Below are 18,764 nucleotides of genomic sequence, written 5' to 3' on the forward strand. Positions count from 1 at the left end.
AAGTAATGAATACCAAAAAGACTTCAGAAAAGAGAGAGAGTTCTTTTTTAGGACTGAAATGTTTCCAGATTTCATCCTTTGACACAACTGAGATACAGTCACAGATCTCCTACTTACCCACAGATAAGTATTTAGAAGCCTTCAGAAAATTCACCACCTCTCCTGATATCTCTTTTTTTTTTTCTTCCTTCCCTTAATTTAATTTTGATTTAACTTCCTCTTGTCACTGCTTGCTTACAAATCACGGCCTCTATGTCTGGAGTCAATTAGGGCTATAAAGGACCCCACCACGCCTTCATCTGGGGACCCATTTATATATATTTTCTTATTTCAAGAGGTAGAGCTAAAAGCCTGTAACTCCCAAAGTTTCCAATCGACCATCACATTCTATTCTTGGGAAAAGTATGTTTCTCTCCACAGTTAAGAAGACGACTATCAAACTATACTTTGTAAGAATATTTCCTTTCCACCTGTATAAAGATGAATTGTGCTTTGGGAATTCATTTGCAAAAAATGGGTTGAGTGTGTATACTACATGCTTAACAGCAATAACATTAAAAAATCTATCATTTAAAATTAAATGTAATTTCCTTATTACTTTAATGGAATCCTTTGGAGTTGAAGTATTTAACTAGTCCCTCTCACATCAAGTATTCATTATATAATTCCCTCTTAATATTAGGTATATTAGGTACGTAAACTGTCCACTGACAGAGTAAAAACACACATTTCACTGAAACAAAAACAGGAGAAAGACAAGGCAGATTGATTCAGAATCTGATAATGGGTTACAGATTCCATTCCAGTTCAGATTTATAGTCAAATTGCCATGAGAGCCATTTACCACCTCTAGCCTTTCAGGTCATTTCTGGAAGAAAAGTATGAACAGCCACATCACTAAGAGAAAATCTGTTTGAGCCTAAAGTTTGTGACATTTCCCTATTGTAATGCTGAGCGAGAGAGAGAAAGAGAAATATATCACCTTTAAAAGCTACCTTAAATAAAAAGGCAAAGATGAACCGTCCAACATTCTATACAAGGGGATGAATTCCCTTTGTCACAATCATTCAGGGTCACCCCTCAGTGGAGCTGCAGTGCAATCCTGTCTGTTGCTGGCTGGTACCAGACTATTTGCTAAACCCATTCTAACCCATGGGATGCTTGGCATACATGGGTAAAAAGTGCTGGGGCTGGTGGCAGACACCTATGAGTAGACACCTGGCCCTTGTGGACACAAAGCCCCGCTACCCAGTTCCCCAACCAACTCCTGCCACTTCCAGCCCTCCAGCCTCCTGCTGGAGCCTCGCACCGACTGCACCCAGTCAGAAGCCAGAGAACAAGGACACCGGCCACGCACTCCATACAGATGGGCCTCCTGAAGCACGCCGAGAGGAAAGGACAGACAGGGGCCGATGGGGTAATATAGGGCACACCCCACTGCCTACTTCTCACACTCTTTCCAGAGAAATGAGCTTTCCTCAGACTTTACCAATCTAGTGCTTCCCCCCTCCTGGAGCTTTCATCACGCGTTCCATTCTGCATCTCCTCTCTGTTTCTACATGTGGAAAATCTGGGAGGCCCACCTGAATGTCATCTCTTCCATGACACCTTCCCTCCAACCTTACCCAAAAGTAACCTCTCTGCTCTCTGAATTATCAAAGTTTTTCTTCTGAAGATTTCTATAATTACCTATGAGCATGTCTGATGAGTTTCTTTATCACTACCTGACATCAGTATTTTTTTCATGTTTACTTGTTTACTCTAAGTTTTCCATTAGAATATAAGCTCCACAAAAGTAGGGATTTTTGTCTGTCTTATCTTTGCTCGGGTGGCTCAGTGGTAAAGAATCCACCTGCAGTGCAGGAGATGCAAGAGACACAGGTTCGATCCCTGGGTTGGGAAGATCCCCTGGAGTAGGAAATGGCAACCCAGTCCAGTATTCTTGCCTGGAGTATCCCATGGACAGAGGAGCCTGGCAGGCTACAATCCATGGGGTTGCAGAGAGTCAGACATGACTAAGCACACACACATCCCCAGGATCAAAGACAGTGCACAGCCTTACACCAGATGCTCGATAAATATTTGTTGATTGAATGAATGCCTTCTTCTAGATTGTTAGCTTATTAATGAGCAAAACAAAAGTCTCATTCATCTTCAGAGTCCAAAGAGCAATCTAAGCACCTTCCTTGTTTATGGGCAGGTACTCAATAGATACAAGCTGATAATAAAGCAGTTGCCATTTAATGAGTATCTCTAATGTATCACATACAATGATGGCAGTTTTACATGAAATATCTCATTCAGTCCTCAAAACAACTCTAAAATAGGTAGTGTGGCAGAGCTGTGCCTTCAGGATGAAGGCCCTCATTGCCCCAGCCTCCAGAAAAACTGCTTGTCGATGCCTCACAGCTGAGTCTCTCTCAAGGCACTGTTCTCAGCAGAATGAAGCTGTCCCATCCAATTGGAAGGCCTCTCCCTGGGGAAGCCCTCTCCCTGGGGGAAGCCTTCATCCAATGACTGACCAGTGGTTCCAAAGGCCCGGGCCCTTGCCTCACCTCAACGTTTCTGGAAAGTCATCTCAGCTTGAGTCCTCCATGGGACTCACTGTTGAATAAACAAATAAATAACAAAAGACTGTCCCAACAACAGAAAGGGGAATTATACTTTCTCAGATGTATATAATGTATAAATTGGGTCTCCTTCCTTCTCAACGATTTCACTAACTAAAACCACAACACTTTTCCCCTTTGCCCCAAAACAGACCTCAACACTGGCTCTAAGAAATACACAGTTACTAGCAACTGTTGACTAAAAAGAGAGTTTGCTTTGGAGGCAGCTGTATTCCCCAAAAGCTAGTCAGGCACTTTCAAATACCTGAGATTTATACAGCAAAACATGCTCCCTAAGACAGCAGATGATATGACAAAATGCTAGGAGAAAACCACCAGAGATCTGGCCTGTGCAATGCCAAGTGGAGCCCAGCTCCAAAGCCCCGGGACAGCACTCACATGCACACACAATCCTGTACTGAGAGGTGTGTGCATGGAGAGGTGGCAGGAGATGCCAGGAACGGGGCGCAAGCCCATCAAGGTGACACCACCCTGGGCAGGGACTTATGCTCCTGAACCTTGGTTTCTTTATGAGTAAAGGAACCTAACTTGCAAGGATAGCCAACCAAATGATAACGCTCTTAGCAGAGTGCCAGCTAGAATAGGTGCTCAACAAGTGGTAGCTATTATTATAGGTTTATTATTTTTTAGAATGACAACCAGAAAGCTAAGACATCAATGAAACATTTGTGGATGATTTTCTTGTACAGGTTAAGAAAGTCTCAACTGAAAATCCAGCTGAGTTACAGGAAAATTACTCCCTTTACAAAAGATTTACCACAGACTTCCTTTAAACAGGGGCCCTCTCCATTGTGCATTTAATATATAATTAGATACTGCTTATTCATGACATTTTTCCGATCAAAAGATATTAATTCTTTTCCATTTCCTTTCACAGCAAATAAAAACTCATCGGCCTGGAGGTTTACTTGTTCTGTTTTGTTTCTCATTTCAGGAGTAATATGTGCTCATTAAAGAAATTCAGGAAGATAGAAACAGAAAAATAAACCACTCATCATCTCATTAGCCAGAAACAGCCATTGTTAACATTTTAGTGTATTCTCGTCTAATCAATATTTCCATGCCTGGAGTTTTTTGATTTGGTATATAAAGTTTTAATTGTATGTGGTTTTGGTAGTAACTTTTTAATATGAGCATTTCTTCTCATGCCATGACAAACTCTTCAGTATGCCATATTTACCTAATAATTTCTTATACTTGGGAATAATGCTATGGTGTCTCAGTGTAAAGGTCTTGTGAGAGCTGCCATCATCAAAATCAATGCCATTATCAAGTCCAGTGCTATGAATTTTTAAACTCAGAAAGACCTCGCGCTTTTAGAAGATAGGTTAATTTTTGTTTTCTTCAGTTTGGCTTTTACAAGTAAATCTTTAGTCCATCTATAAATTTAATGTGTCCACAGTAAAAGATAAGGACCTAAAAAAACAAAAAGCCTTTTTTTGCAAAGTGCTAACCAATTATCCCCAAATCACTGAATGAATCTTTTTATCGTAAATCTTACTGATTTACAATACAAGATAAAAGTTACACACACACACACAAATAAATCATACATGATCCATACATGTATACACTCGGTTTTGGCTTTAAAATGTTTTAATATTTGGTAAGGCTAGTACACCCACCCCAACATGTATGCTGCTGCTGCTGCTGCGTCACTTCAGTATACTCTTCGTCAAAAATTAATTAGCTATTTACACACATCTTCTTTTCTAGATGAATTTCAAAACAACTTTCTAGACAAATTTCAGAACGACTTTCTGTTGGAATTGAGGTTAAAGCCGCACTAAACCTGCAAATTAATTTAGGAATAACTGCTATCTTTACAGCACTTCCTCCCTTCCACATATACAATATGTGTTTCTATTTATTCAAGTTTTCTCTCTCTACAAAACTATGAAGTTTTCTTCAAATGGGGCATTTACATTGCTTATTAAGGTTATTTCTAGACGTGCTTTTTGTTACTACCATAAGTGATTTCACTAGATTTTAAGTGGTCATTAGATTTGGATGGCCACTGATTCTTGTACATTTATTCTGTATAAAAAGCTCAGGGGGCCTTCTATAGTCTGTAGGCCATAAAGCACCTCCCCAAGTTTGTTTCACACCACCGACCAAGAAGAAGCTACCTGGCCCCGTTATCCGTGTCCTTACTGTCGCTGAAACGCACCACACTCATGCTCACCACCTACCAGTTTTACTTGCCCTTCAAGGCTCTGGTCCCATGTCAAAGTTTTCCTGATTAGCCTGCTCCTCATTATCACCTACCTACCCCTACCCCTTTTCTATTCCCCCCACGCCCAGCACCGAAATAAGTTCTAAAACACTTAGCATTTCTCCCCAAATTAGGGATACTTTTCTTTTTATCATATTGGGGCATCCAAATCTTTATATCTGAGAAAAGATTAAACAGAAAACAAGTGAAATGATATACATTTTGCCTTTCATCTTGAGAGTTTATAAATTCGAAACAAATTTGGTAAAAATGTACTGTTTAAAATAGTGATAAACTAAAAGCAGCCTAAATATCAAATAAATTATGGAATAGAATTATTTTTTTAGGTAAGATATTTTTATTCTGTAGTGTTATTTTTAATGGTTATGCAGCCAAATAAATTGGCAGCAAGAACAATATGTATTGACATAGAAAAAATTTCACAGTATGTTATTAGGTAAAGGTGGCAAAAAAGTACAAAAAAGATCTTCACGACCCAGATAATCACGATGGTGTGATCACTGACCTAGAGCCAGACATCCTGGAATGTGAAGTCAAGTGGGCCTTAGAAAGCATCACTACGAACAAAGCTAGTGGAGGTGATGGAATTCCAGTTGAGCTATTTCAGATCCTGAAAGATGATGCTGTGAAAGTGCTACACTCAATATGCCAGCACATTTGGAAAACTCAGCAGTGGCCACAGGACTGGAAAAGGTCAGTTTTCATTCCAATCCCAAAGAAAGGCAATGCGAAAGAATGCTCAAACTACTGCACAATTGCACTCATCTCACACGCTAGTAAAGTAATGCTCAAAATTCTCCAAGCCAGGCTTCAGCAATATGTGAACTGTGAAACTTCAGATGTTCAAGCTGGTTTTGGAAAAGGCAGAGGAACCAGAGATCAAATTGCTGACATCCACTGGATCATCGAAAAAGCAAGAGAGTTCCAGAAAAACATCTATTTCTGCTTTATTGACTATGCCAAACCCTTTGACTGTGTGGATCACAATCAACTGTGGAAAATTCTGAAAGAGATGGGAATACCAGACCACCTGACCTGCCTCTTGAGAAACCTGTATGCAGGTCAGGAAGCAACAGTAAGAACTGGACATGGAACAACAGACTGGTTCCAAATAGGAAAAGGAGTTCATCAAGGCTGTATATTGTCACCCTGCTTATTTAACTTCTATGCAGAGTACACCATGAGAAATGCTGGGCTGGAAGAAGCACAAGCTGGAATCAAGATTGCCGGGAGAAATATCAATAACCTCAGATATGCAGATGACACCACCCTTATGGCAGAAAGTGAAGAAGAACTAAAAAGCCTCTTGATGAAAGTGAAAGAGGAGAGTGGAAAAGTTGGCTTAAAGCTCAACATTCAGAAAACGAAGATCATGGCATCTGGTCCCATCACTTCATGGGAAATAGATGGGGAAACAGTGGAAACCATGTCAGACTTTTGTTTTGGGGGGCTCCAAAATCACTGCAGATGGTGATTGCAGCCATGAAATTAAAAGACACTTACTCCTTGGAAGGAAAGTTATGACCAACCCAGATAGCATATTCAAAAGCAGAGACATTACTTTGCCACAAAGGTCCGTCTAGTCAAGGTTATGGTTTTTCCATATGTCATGTATGGATGTGAGAGTTGGACTGTGAAGAAAGCTGAGCGCTGAAGAATTGATGCTTTTGAACTGTGGTGTTAGAGAAGACTCTTGAGAGTCCCTTGGACTGCAAGGAGATCCAAGCAGTCCATCCTAAAGGAAATCAGTCCTGGGTGTTCACTGGAAGGACTGATGCTAAAGCTGAAACTCGCCATCTCATGCGAAGAGTTAACTCATTGGAAAAGACTCTGATCTGGGAGGGATTGGGGGCAGGAGGAGAAGGGGACAACAGAGGATGAGATGGCTGGATGGCATCACCGACTCAATCAGTTTGAGTGAACTCCCGGAGTTGGTGATGGACCGGGAGGCCTGGCGCACTGCGATTCATGGGGTCACCAAGAGTCGGACACGACTCAGCGACTGAACTGAACTGAACTGAAAGAAGGCAAGATAAGACCAAAAAAAAAAAAAGAGGAGGGGGGGGCTAGAAAACAATATTGTAGAAAAATTGTTTTGTTTTTTTTTAATAAGAAAAATGTCTGAAAAAAAATATACTAAAATTAAAACAGTGGTGATTTCTGGCCATAAGTAGTATATGTGAACTTCACTTTCTTTTCTATCCTGTTCAATGAGCATTTACTATTTTTATAGTCAGATTTCAAAATCAGTCAACTTGAAAAACATACCCCACTGATAAAACCCATTACAAGAGTACATAATCACTACTAAATCAAATACGTTTGTGGAAACATACCAAATGAGAACTCTGAAAAACAAATTTTTTTTCTTTTAATCTAGGTGAAAAATTCTAAGTACACAGAAAGTCAGGGAGGAATATCACCAGGTGCTATAAAAAGCATTTAAAAATATATTCTGGGACTTTCAGAAAGAAGAGTACTGATCATGGAAAAATTCTTAACGATAATCTAGTGAAAGTTCCTCATTAAATAAACAAGTAAAGTGGGGGGAAAAAAAAAAGCAAACAAAAAACCAGAAATAGAGTTTAGGTGAGTTCTCCAAGATCAGATAATTAATTATTGGCAAAGTCCCAAAGTATTTATAACTCAAAACTTATGCTTTTTAATTCCTTTCTCAATTTCTCCCAGCCAAGATATGCAGCAACCTGTCATTTCTACTTAGGCTATAAAAAACAAACGTTGATTTTAACCAGGATTTTCTTATCATGTGTCCAAAAAAGTGAACAGGAATGTGTACAATATTATGAAATGAAAAGACTCACTTCTCTTGGTTAAACATAGCTTACGAGCTCCGTAAGAAAGTTCTGACAAATAGGCGTATGTTAGACTGTGGCAAGTAGAGGGCAGATTCTAGTATTTATAGACTCTGAGAACCTGAAAGTCAGGAAGAAAAACGTACTGCTGAGTTTAAAATTACAAGTGTGCGGCAAGCTTTTCATAGCCGAGTTATATGAGTTCATTCAACACATTATACTTTCACTTCTCTGGTTTATTCACTTTCTTTTAGAGGGTTCAGACGGGGCCTCTTCTTACATCAACTTTAAAGTTAATATGTTTAAAACACAGTAAGTTTTTCATAACACAAGCCATAATTAACCACTGTAAACGTCACTGATACTTTGCCACCAGAGGGAGCCCATAAAAATTTCCATGTAACAAGAAACCTCAAACATCAAGTTCGTATGAATTCTAGAATTATATTATTCATGATACAATCAACATTGTAAAATCACTTAATAATATTATACTTCTGTCCCTCTAAACAGAGAAAAATTAATTGAGATCAGGTATGTAAAGCCCTCAACAGAGTTCCGGACCTACAGAAGTTCAAAAATAATTGACTTTCCAAAATTTGGATCCTTCTGAGTATTAGTTATAGCACTCAAAGTAAATGAACAATCTAGTATTCTGCTTGTACACAAGCTGGTGTGAGCTCCGTTGATACCTGCCCTGAAAATGGTTCTTTCCTTGGTATGTGGACAAATCTCCTTCTCAAGTCTGCAAGACAGAATCAGACCCTGGACAGAAGAACTCATTCCAAAGGTCACCCTGAGAGGACCTGTTTGGGCAGCCCTATCCTAGTAGGTCATACACTGAACTGTTTACCTGCCAACGACAAACTGAGAAGAGAGGGAACTCTTTGACCCTTTCCAGATTTTTCTTGGAATAAAGAAGAAAGTTAACTGACGACTATCCCTGAGAATCAAACTTCTACAATATGTATGTAGAATACGTAAGTGACACAATCATTACCACAAAGATGAATTTCTTTCAAGAAGAAAGAGCGCACTATTGAAAACAAGTCTGTATAAGATCCTGGAGTCTAAATGTGAAAGTCGCTCAGTCGTGTCCGACTCTTTGCGACCCCATGGACTATACAGTTCATGGAATTCTCCAGGCCAGAATACTGGAGTGGGTAGCCTTTCCCTTCTCCAGGGGATCTTCCCAACCCAGGGATGGGACCCAGGTCTCCCACATTGCAGGCGGATTCTTTACCAGCTGAGCCACCAGGGAAGCCCCTACTGGGCCCTGCTGAATAGCCCCATCTGCAGTCTGGTGCCGTGGACTCGCCTTGTGTCTGCCGCCATAATGAGGCACAGCCCAGTGTTTGCTGGATTTGTGAGGTAATGGCTGGGCACACGTACTAGGTGTCTATTTTAAAGATTCAACCATCTCCACGTTCTAAGTATGACAAAACTAGAGGACCCCACTTGGTTCCAGCTATGCTCTCCAATCCAGCTTTTCCAAGAAGCAATGCCACTGGGGAGTCACCCACCACCTGTTGTCTCAATGGGCTTCCCTGGTGGCTCAGCAGTAAAGAATCCACCTGTAATGCGGGGGACCTGGGTCCCTAGGTCAGGAAGATCCCCTGGAGAAGGGAACAGCAGCCCACTCCAGTATTCTTGCCTGGAGAATTCCATGGACAGAGAAGCCTGGTGGGCTACAGTCCATGGGGTCACAAAGAGTCAGACATGAGTGAGCGACTAACGCTTTCACTGCTGTCTCAATAAAACTTCCGTCCTCTGGGCTCGGTGGATCTATTCTCCACTGTTTAGAACTGAGAAAGCAAAGCCACGAGTAACTGGCATCCGACTCTAACCTTGAAGAAAACGTTGTGGTATCTATCACCATGAAACTTTCCAACTAGAAAGCTGGGAATTGTTCTACCTCTTCTTTCTAACCCCACCAACGGCTACATTTTTAAAAGAGCCACTTTCTAGATATCTCCTTCATCCAGTCATTACTCCATCCACTAGCTCATCAGCTCTCACCTGAATCACGGCAACAGCCTCCTAATGAGTTTTTCACTCCAAACCCATCTGCAATATTGCTGATCATCTTAAAATACAAATATGAACTCTCCTGCCTCTGCTCACACCGCTTAGAGCATAAAGTCCAAATTCCTCAGCATTGCTGACGATGCTGTTGCCCAAGGTCTAGCCAACGTTCTATCTGTCACTATAGCACAAAAGCATCCATAGCCTAAAATGAATATGATTGCATTCCACTGAAACCTCAGTTATAAAAACTGGCTGCGGCTGGATGTGGCCTGTGGCCCAAAGCTGGTCGACCTCTGCTCTAACCTCATCCAGCACAGCCTCTTCTCCTGCCTCCCCGCCCCTCTCCCAGGCGCCCCAGGAACGGGCTCCAGCCGCACCAGCACTGCCCTTGCTCCCCCTAGTCACCCTGCTCTTGAACACCAGCGCCCTCACTCACAGCCCCTCCTCTGCCAGGAAGGTGATTTAATCCCCTTCCTTTGTCTGGTAGAATGGTTCTTGTCCTTCAAAGTCTGGTTTGTTTTTCCATTGATTCTCCCTCAAGGAGCTTTAGTTACCCTTCATCTGTATTTCCTCAGAGAAGACAATGGCACCCCACTCCAGTACTCTTGCCTGGAAAATCCCATGGATGGAGGAACCTGGTAGGCTGCAGTCCATGAGGTCACTAAGAGTAGGACATGACTGAGCAACTTCACTTTCCCTTTTCACTTTCATGCATTGGAGAAGGAAATGGCAACCTACTCCAGTGTTCTTGCCTGGAGAATCCCAGGGACAGGGGAGCCTAGTGGCTATGGGGTCGCACAGAGTCAGACGTGACTGAAGTGACTTAGCAGCAGCAGCAGCATCTGTATTTCCTAAAAGCCAGGACATAGATGTCATAACTTTTTAATGTCCTCACAATGACTGACACGTATCAGGAGTCCAATGATTACAGGAGATGGACTAAACCAATTAGTATTGAATAAATGTAATTTCAAAAGCTACAGTCTTCATAAGTGCTGGAAAAATTCATAAGTGCAGTCCCCACAAAGGATTCACTATTTATATCATAGAAAGTCTCTGGCACTGAGTCCCGCTTACAGTTTACACTTGGTTATTAAGATCCATAAAAACACCGCATCATGAAGTTAAAAGAGGCCCTGAAGAACACTAACACAGTGAGACTGTGTCTCTCTGAGCCCTACAGGTGATTCCAAAGAGGATCCTCAAGGAGAAGGGGGGGACGGTGGAGAGGCAGCTGACTAATTAACTTCTCTTTTCCCAGCCCTCTCATCCCAGCCTTAGACAAAACAGCTCTTTATATCAGTTGCAAAAGGAATTCTGCATTAATTTTTAAAAAGTCTATATGATTTAACAGACTACATTGTGTTTGGAGCCTGCCTCCTAAATCTACAGTTTCCTGATCTTTTTCTGTCCTGTGAGGCCCTCTCTCAAGCTTCTCACTGACTGTAGCACCTGTTGCCTGATACTGCTTCTTTGAACCATGCTCTCCTCAACTGACACTCTATTTACGTAGAACTATATTCAATCCTTGAATAAAGTCTATTTCCAGCTACTCTGGATAATAAAAAGAATACTCTGGATAATACTCCTATTCCCAGATTCACTTATGGCTCCAAAGACTGGCACACAAGGTCAACACTACATCTCAGAAGAAAACTGAGAAGGCCCTGGGGTATCAATGTTTGGTGTTACAGTTCCACTTCCACTTGAGTTGTTGTGGTATTTATGTGTCCGCTTCTCCATTTGACTATAAACTCCCTGAGGTAGGAACAAAATCTTAATAATAAAAGCCACTATTTATTCAATGTTTACTCCAGACACTGGATTAAGTATATGTGTGTGCACGTCAGTCACTCAGTAATATCCGACTCTTTGAAACCCCATGGACTGTGGCCCAACAGGCTTCTCTGTCCACAGTATTTCCCAGGTAAGAATATTGAAGTGGGTTGCCGTTTCCTCCTTCAGGGGATCTTCCCAACCCAGACAGGGAACCGGAGTCTCCTGCATTGCAGGCAGATTCTTTACCATCTGAGCCACAAGGGAAGCCCTAAGTGTGTATATACATGCTATATAATATTAAGGAATCATGTTAGGCTCACACATTTTCTGGAATTGGAAGGAGCCTTAGACAGAGATCAACCAGCTCCAAAATTCAAAGCAAAGTGACACAGTAAATAACATTCATTCATTAATTCAAGAAACATTTACTGAGAATCTATCTTGCACTGCTCTAAAACTTAAGGAGTCTTTGTTTTCATGAAGTATATGTTCCAGTGGATAAACAGGTCGATGGATACACGGTATGTTAAATAATAGGAATAAAGCAGAGTAAAGGAGAGAAAAAGGATGCTATTTCACACAGGGCAGTGGAGGGAGGGATCACTGAGGCAACACATGAGCAGAGGCATAACAACCAATCGCGTGGCATCTGGGAGAGAAGCGCTCCAGGTCCAGGGCACGCACAAAGGTCCTGAGGTGGGGATGTGCCTGGAGGCTGTGAGGAAAGCAAGGTGGTCAGGGCAGCTGGTGCAGGGTAAAAGGAGAGGCGCTCGGGACGGTAGCGGGGAGCAGACCATTTGCCTTTGGGCTGCTGTAAGAAGTCTGATTTGAAGTCAGGAACTCAAGATAATGCACTCCTACAAAAATAAAAAATAAGTGACACTTGGCTTTCACAAAAGCAATGTATAATGAACAAAGAAAAACTCACGGGCATGCTTAATCTGAAAACAGAATTCCCAAAAAATACTCAGAGCCGATGTTTATCTTAGGTTATCTCTGCTTTATAAGAAATTGCTACAATCATGGGCTAAGCTGTCAGTTTTACCAAGGTGAACATTGAGGCGCAGAAAGACTAGGCTGTCTGCCCCTTGTGGCTGAATGTGGGCCAGGACACAGGTCTCCTGACGTCCTGTAGGCTGGCTCCTGCTGTTCATGCACACTCGGTTTGGCTGCTTAGAGGTGTCTTGTTTTACTGCATGTTGCTTCCCCTGGCCTCTGTAATTTTTATAAATTAATAAGAGAATTAAAGAGCTGCCCCCTAGGAGGCACCTCAGGACACATTCCCGCATGAAGCCTGTCATTACAAACTCCTACAATTCTAGTGTTTTTCTTCCCCACGGAGCTGAAGACCAGACATGTAACGTGAAAGCAGGTCAGGCACTGTGCTAGGGACCAGAAAGAACATCTGCGTTGGTTTTGCCTGCCCAGTATCCCTTATTCCCTGATTTTTAGACACAGTACTCCCTTTTCCAAGGTTCTGGTGGGGCAGCCATCACAGCATTCAACCCATCTATTGGCCAAGCCATAAGGAGGGCTTCCCTGATGGCTCGGACGCTAAAGAATCTGCCTGCGATGCAGGAGACCTGGGTTCATTCCCTGGGTCGGCAAGATCCCCTGGAGAAGGGAATGGCAACCCATTCCAGTATTCTTGCTTGAAGAATCCCATGGACAGAGGAGCCTGGTGGCCTACAGTCCATAGGGGTCACAAAGAGTCAGACACGACTGAATGACTTCCTAACGAGGGCTCAGAACCCATGCAGAACCAACTAGAGCCCTTTTCTGGAGTTTTATGGATAAGAGCTAAAGAAAGAAGCTCCTTCCTATGTTTCCCAGGTAGATAAGCCAAAACTTTTCTATTTTCCTCGGGTTGGTTTACACAGTGCTGGGTGCTCAGTTGCTCAGTCATGTCTGACTCTTAGTGCAATCCCATGGACTGTAGCCCACCAGGCTCCTCTGTCCCTGGGATTTTCCAGGCAAGAATGCTGGAGTGGGTTGCCATTTCCTCCTCCAGGTAGTTTACACAAGGCCACCCTTACGTGCAACCAGAACAAGTCACACTCATGCAAGCACTTGCACACCTTTTCTCATTTCATCTGCATAACCACCTTATCAAGTTGCTATGATTCGCTCTATTTTAGAAGTGAGGAAACTGAGGTCAAATAACTTTCCCAAGGCCTTGCGGTAAATAAGAGGCATTCAAATTCAGGACTTTCTGCTCCAAATCTTATTCAGTATCCAGTTATGAATTCTGTATTAATTCAGGAAGAAGAAACTCAGCTAAGGAATTTTTGGTTTAAAATTAGAGTGGAAATGCATGTATGGGATGGGAAATAAACAACATTCAACTGGGGTTAAAGGACCTGGCTTCTTCCTCTGGCCCTGCCCTTTGACCTCATTAATTATTACTCTGGGCAAGGCATTTTACTTACCTGAGTATTAGTTTGCCCATCTACAAAATGAGAAGCCTGAACAACACAAACTTCAGGTCCTTTTAAGTACTAAAGAGAAAAAAAGCCCATGGTTCTGCTTTAGGCATACAGATTCTATTTTTACTATTAATATATATTAGATAGGATGTCAGTAAATTTCAACTTGAATGTCAGATCCAACAACTGGTAACAGCTGCCTGGGGCAGTGTTGCACGGGATTCTGAGCAAAAGGGATCTGCTGGGAAATTAACACCAGCTTCCACGGTCCCAGGGATGGGGAGAGAGAGGAAGAGCTGTCCACTTGCCACACATTTGCTATGGTGGAGAGACAGGAAAGCTGCTGTCTCCTCTAGTGATGCTATCAGCACCCGCACAGGATTTTCAGACTCCTTTATGAACTGACTTGGTTTCCCTTTACAAGAAAGAATGAAAGTACATGACAGGTAAGTGGTGTAAGGAATAAAGTTTCACAACACTGATGAAAATACGTCTAAACAGCCTACCTGGCAACAGGGTAGGGGGTGAAGAGGAACAATAATAATCATTATAGCTCTTTACAATATGTACAAGGTCTCATAAGATCCTAATAATTAGCTTTCCGGTTAAGTAAGGTATTATCATGCCCACTTTATACAAAGGGGATGTGAGACACAGATAACAGGACTTGCCCGGGTCACCCACTTCTAAGTAGCAGACTGGAATCCAGTTCTTCTAAATTCAAGACCCAGTTTCTACTCCCAATATCCCCATTAATCCCACAGTCCAAATGAGTCAAGCTCCCGTTGCCAAGAGCCATAATTATCACTGTTTGGAGTTGTTCAGCTATGAAAAATTCCTCCTCCGAGAATCTGAAATGCCATTACTAATCTGTCATTCAACCAGTAGACACACACTGAGTATAAACAAGTTGAGCATAACGTTATCTAGCTTCACACCTTTGTGCACACGCTTCTCTTAGCCTCAGAGGCCCTTCTCCACCCTGTCTGCACTGGAACCAACTACTCGTCCTACAAGATTTTTTCAGGCATCATCTCCTCTGTAAAGCCTCTCTTGGCCCTGAGGTTTAACTGAATACACTCTGCTTTGTGTCCCACATGACATCTACAAGGCTTTGTGGCATTTCTTTTGGTAATATGTCTGCCCACCATTCCTTTTAAATCACATTATTCTAACACAATGGTGGTCAGAAAGTAGGCACTTAATAGATGCTTTCTGATGGACTGAATATATACATCTGGACCAACTTTCCTTCCAAGGCTTGAATATCCTTTGCCAACTGCCACTCCCTAATTCATGCATACATATATTCATTGAAAACTGTGTCTACAAAGTACCAGACACTGCATGCACTGTGTATCAAACAGAAGTGGATTTACCAAGAAGTTTAAGCCTCAGGGCCCCTCCCTTGCACCTCCTAAAGTTCTGAACCTTTTATTGTAATTTTGGATTTTTATTTCTTAAAGAGGACAGACAGAACTGTATAAGCTTCAAGGTCCACAAAAACGAGATCCATCCTTGGTGGCATGGAGACAAAAGTGAACCTGGCAAACTTTCTCTCTCCCCTTACAGAGTTTCCAGTGTAGCGGGGAAGACAGACAACCATTTGTTCATTCATTCCTTCAACAAACACTTACTAAGCAATGTTAGGAGTCAGGCTTTGGGGATTCTGCAGTGAAGTCAACACTGTTCCTGCCCTTAAGGAGCAGGTCACGGCTCTCCTGAACCTAAGTCGGCTGTGTTCAGGAAACAGAAAGGAGTTTAGATGACTGGAATAGAGCATGCTTGTGAAAGAACACCCTAAACTAGCCCGTTCCTAGCCTGAGTCCATGAGAAGCAAGGAGAAGTGAGAGATCAATTGAAAGCCACCTGCGATCTCAAGGCGGGGCAGGGAAGGGGAAGGCGATGAGACGGGTAAACCAAAGAAGTAATACACCGCGGTCAGTGCTGCGACAGGAAAAGCAGAAAACTATGGGGGAAGCCTCGCCGGCGTTCAGGTCTGAAGAGTGACAGCTAAATCACTAGCTCAGGAAGCAGCCCATGAACTTGACAGAATTCCGAGTTCCCAACATGCGTCCCCATTCTTCGACCCAAAATGAAGTGAAGTTCACTCTGCGAGCCCATGGACTGTAGCCTACCAGGCTCGCTCCTCCGTCCGTGGAATTTTCCAGGCAACAGTACTGGAGTGGGTTGCCATTTTCCTTTCTCCAGGGGATCTTCCCGACTCTGGGATCGAACCTGGGTCCTGCCGCATTGCGGGCAGACGCTTTACCGTCTGAGCACCAGGGAAAATCCAAGACTGTTCGTTTCCCGACAGCCGTCAGCTCTCCGGAACCAACTCTCCCGCCCCCCTCTTCATACCACCTTCCCCAGGCTCTTTGACACACTGCTCTACCAGACACAGACAGTCGGGTTTGGGATCCGCGCCCTCAACTCTCCAGCCCGCCGTTTCCATAGCAACCAGCTCACCACTTCGCGCGCTCGGCTGGAGAAGTCGTCTTTGGGCCTGGGGCTCCGGCGAAACAGCTCGTCGCGGCTGCCCTCCACCCCGCCGCCCACTGCCACTCCCAGTGCTTTGTTGCGCGTCTTCACGGTCTTGACGCTGGCCCTGAACAGCAGTGTGATGTCCACCGCCATGGCGACCCGCGCCCACCGTTGCCCCACCAAGCCGGCTCACGTCAGCAGCCGGCGACCGCGGCGCGACGACCCGGCGGCTGGAGGACCGTTCCGTTGTTCGCACCCTTCCGCCCGACAACAGCGACGCGAGAAAAACAGTTCCGAGCAGAGCGGGGCTGCCGCGGAGAGAGGAGAAAGGTTCCGGCCTTCGGCCGCGGGCGTGGACCGGTTTCCTCACCGACGCTCACACCAGCGCCAGTTTCCCGTCCCGGCAAACTTCGGCGGGCTTGGCTGCGCGAGGAAAGGTCCCGGAGTCCCGAGCTCCCCGAGCCCGCTTGCGGCGTTCAGGCCCCGGGAGCTAGGGGATCGAGAAGCTGGATCCCTTCTCGTGGCTCCGGGCATTGCCTGAGCCCGGCCGCGCGGGTTGCCGGGGTAGGAGGCGACTCAGCCTGACCCAGACCTCATTGACCCACCTTGTGCGGGACCGAAGCACATGGATGGTGACCACCTGGGTGCAGTAAGTGGTAGGGCAGATCAGGTGTGCAGGGCACAGAGCTAGAGGCCTTTCTTTTCCAGTCTTCACCCACCTGATCTGTAAAGAGAAGCCAGCACCTTCCTCAGTGTTAGTGTGAAAGTTAAGCGAGATAACACGTGCACTGTTTTGACATTGCTTGAAATAAAAAGGCGGTTACTCCTTGGAAGAAAAGTTATGATCAACCTAGACAGCATATTAAAAAGCAGAGACATTACTTTGCCAACAAATGTCCGTCTAGTCAAGGCTATGGTTTTTCCAGTAGTCATGTATGGCTGTGAGAGCTGGACAATAAAGAAAGCTGAGCGCTGATAAATTGATGCTTTTGAACTGTGGTGTTGGAGAAGATTCTTGAGAGTCCCTTGGACAGCAAGGAGATCCAACCAGTCCATCCTAAAGGAAATCAGTCCTGAATGTTCATTGGAAGGACCGATGCTGAAGCTGAAACTCCAATACTTTGGCCACCTGATGCGAAGAGTTGACTCATTTGAAAATACCCTGATGCTTGGAAGGATTGAAGGCGAGAGGAGAAGGGGAGGACAGAGGATGAGACGGTTGGATGGCATCACCAACTCAATGGACATGAGTTTGAGTAAACTCCGGGAGTTGGTGATAGACAGGGAGGCCTGGCGTACTGCAGTCCGTGGGATCGCAAACAGTTGGACACGACTGAGCGACTGAACAGAACTGAACTGACTCCTCAAGACCAATGACAGCTAGTTACCTTTATTAATAATAACGTTATTTCTATCATTCTTGTTATTAATTACAGTGGGGAAAGCTCTATAGAGAAGCCATCACTCTATAGAGAAGGCATCACTCCATAGAGAAAGCAGATTTGAAGAATGAGTAGGAATTTATGAGTTGGAGACAAAGATGGAAGAGTTTGGCTGGTTTCTGTCCATCCTCATGTATGCTTTTTAAATATACCGTCTTAAGTCTTAGTTACTTAAGTTGACTGCACGTTAGCCAATGAGTTCTTTCTACAGTTTGGTTCAAGGTTCAGATTTAATTCAAGGACTCTTTGGTTTCATCGTTTGTTTTCTTTTTGAGAGGATGTGCAACTAGAATATGTATTAAAATGTGGTTGCCATAGTGGTAGGCAAAATAAAAATTATTTTCATCAGTTCAGTTCAGTCGCTCAGTCGTGTCCGACTCTTCGCGACCCCATGAATAGCAGCACGCCAGGCCTCCCTGTCCATCACCAGCTCCCGGAGTTCACTCACACTCACGTCCATCGAGTCAGTGATGCCATCCAGCCATCTCATCCTCTGTCGTCCCCTTCTCCTCCTGCCCCCAATCCCTCCCAGCATCAGAGTCTTTTCCAATGAGTCAACTCTTTGCATGATGTGGCCAAAGTATTAGAGTTTCAGTTTTAGCATCAGTCCTTCCAAAGAACACCCAGAACTGATCTCCTTTAGAATGGACTGGTTGGATCTCCTTGCAGTCCAAGGGACTCTCAAGAGTCTTCTCCAACACACAGTTCAAAAACATCAATTCTTCGGCGCTCAGCTTTCTTCACAGTCCAACTCTCACATCCATACATTTGTCTTTTAGTTCTTTGTCTTGCATGAACTGTGCACAATTGGGTTTCCTGGAGGCTGGGTGGCTTGTGATGTTGCAAAACACTGTGCAAAACAGCTGTCTTCTATTAAGCCAAACTTTAAAAGAGATTTGCAAAAATATAAAACAATTCTCACTAAG

General features: G+C 43.7%; 1 protein-coding gene across 2 annotated transcripts in view; it reads right to left on the reverse strand.

Annotated features, from left to right (window-relative positions):
• STX18 (syntaxin 18) overlaps window positions 1–16,650 on the reverse strand; it is a 119,727-nt gene extending 103,077 nt beyond the window's left edge. The window contains exon 1 of one of the 2 annotated variants that reach the window (XM_086404817.1): window positions 16,382–16,650. In XM_086404817.1, the coding sequence (XP_086260943.1) occupies window positions 16,382–16,549 (168 nt within the window). In that variant the 5' untranslated portion in view covers window positions 16,550–16,650. Of the gene's footprint in view, window positions 1–16,050; window positions 16,356–16,381 lie in introns of those variants that run through there. The other variant, XM_086404818.1, reaches the window with a different exon arrangement.
• Window positions 16,651–18,764: the final 2,114 nt, after the last annotated feature.

This window comes from Bos grunniens, chromosome 6 (assembly GCF_055505025.1).
Source record: "Bos grunniens cultivar Pamir isolate PY7600 chromosome 6, Bosgru_T2T1.0, whole genome shotgun sequence".
Lineage (NCBI taxonomy): Eukaryota > Metazoa > Chordata > Mammalia > Artiodactyla > Bovidae > Bos > Bos grunniens.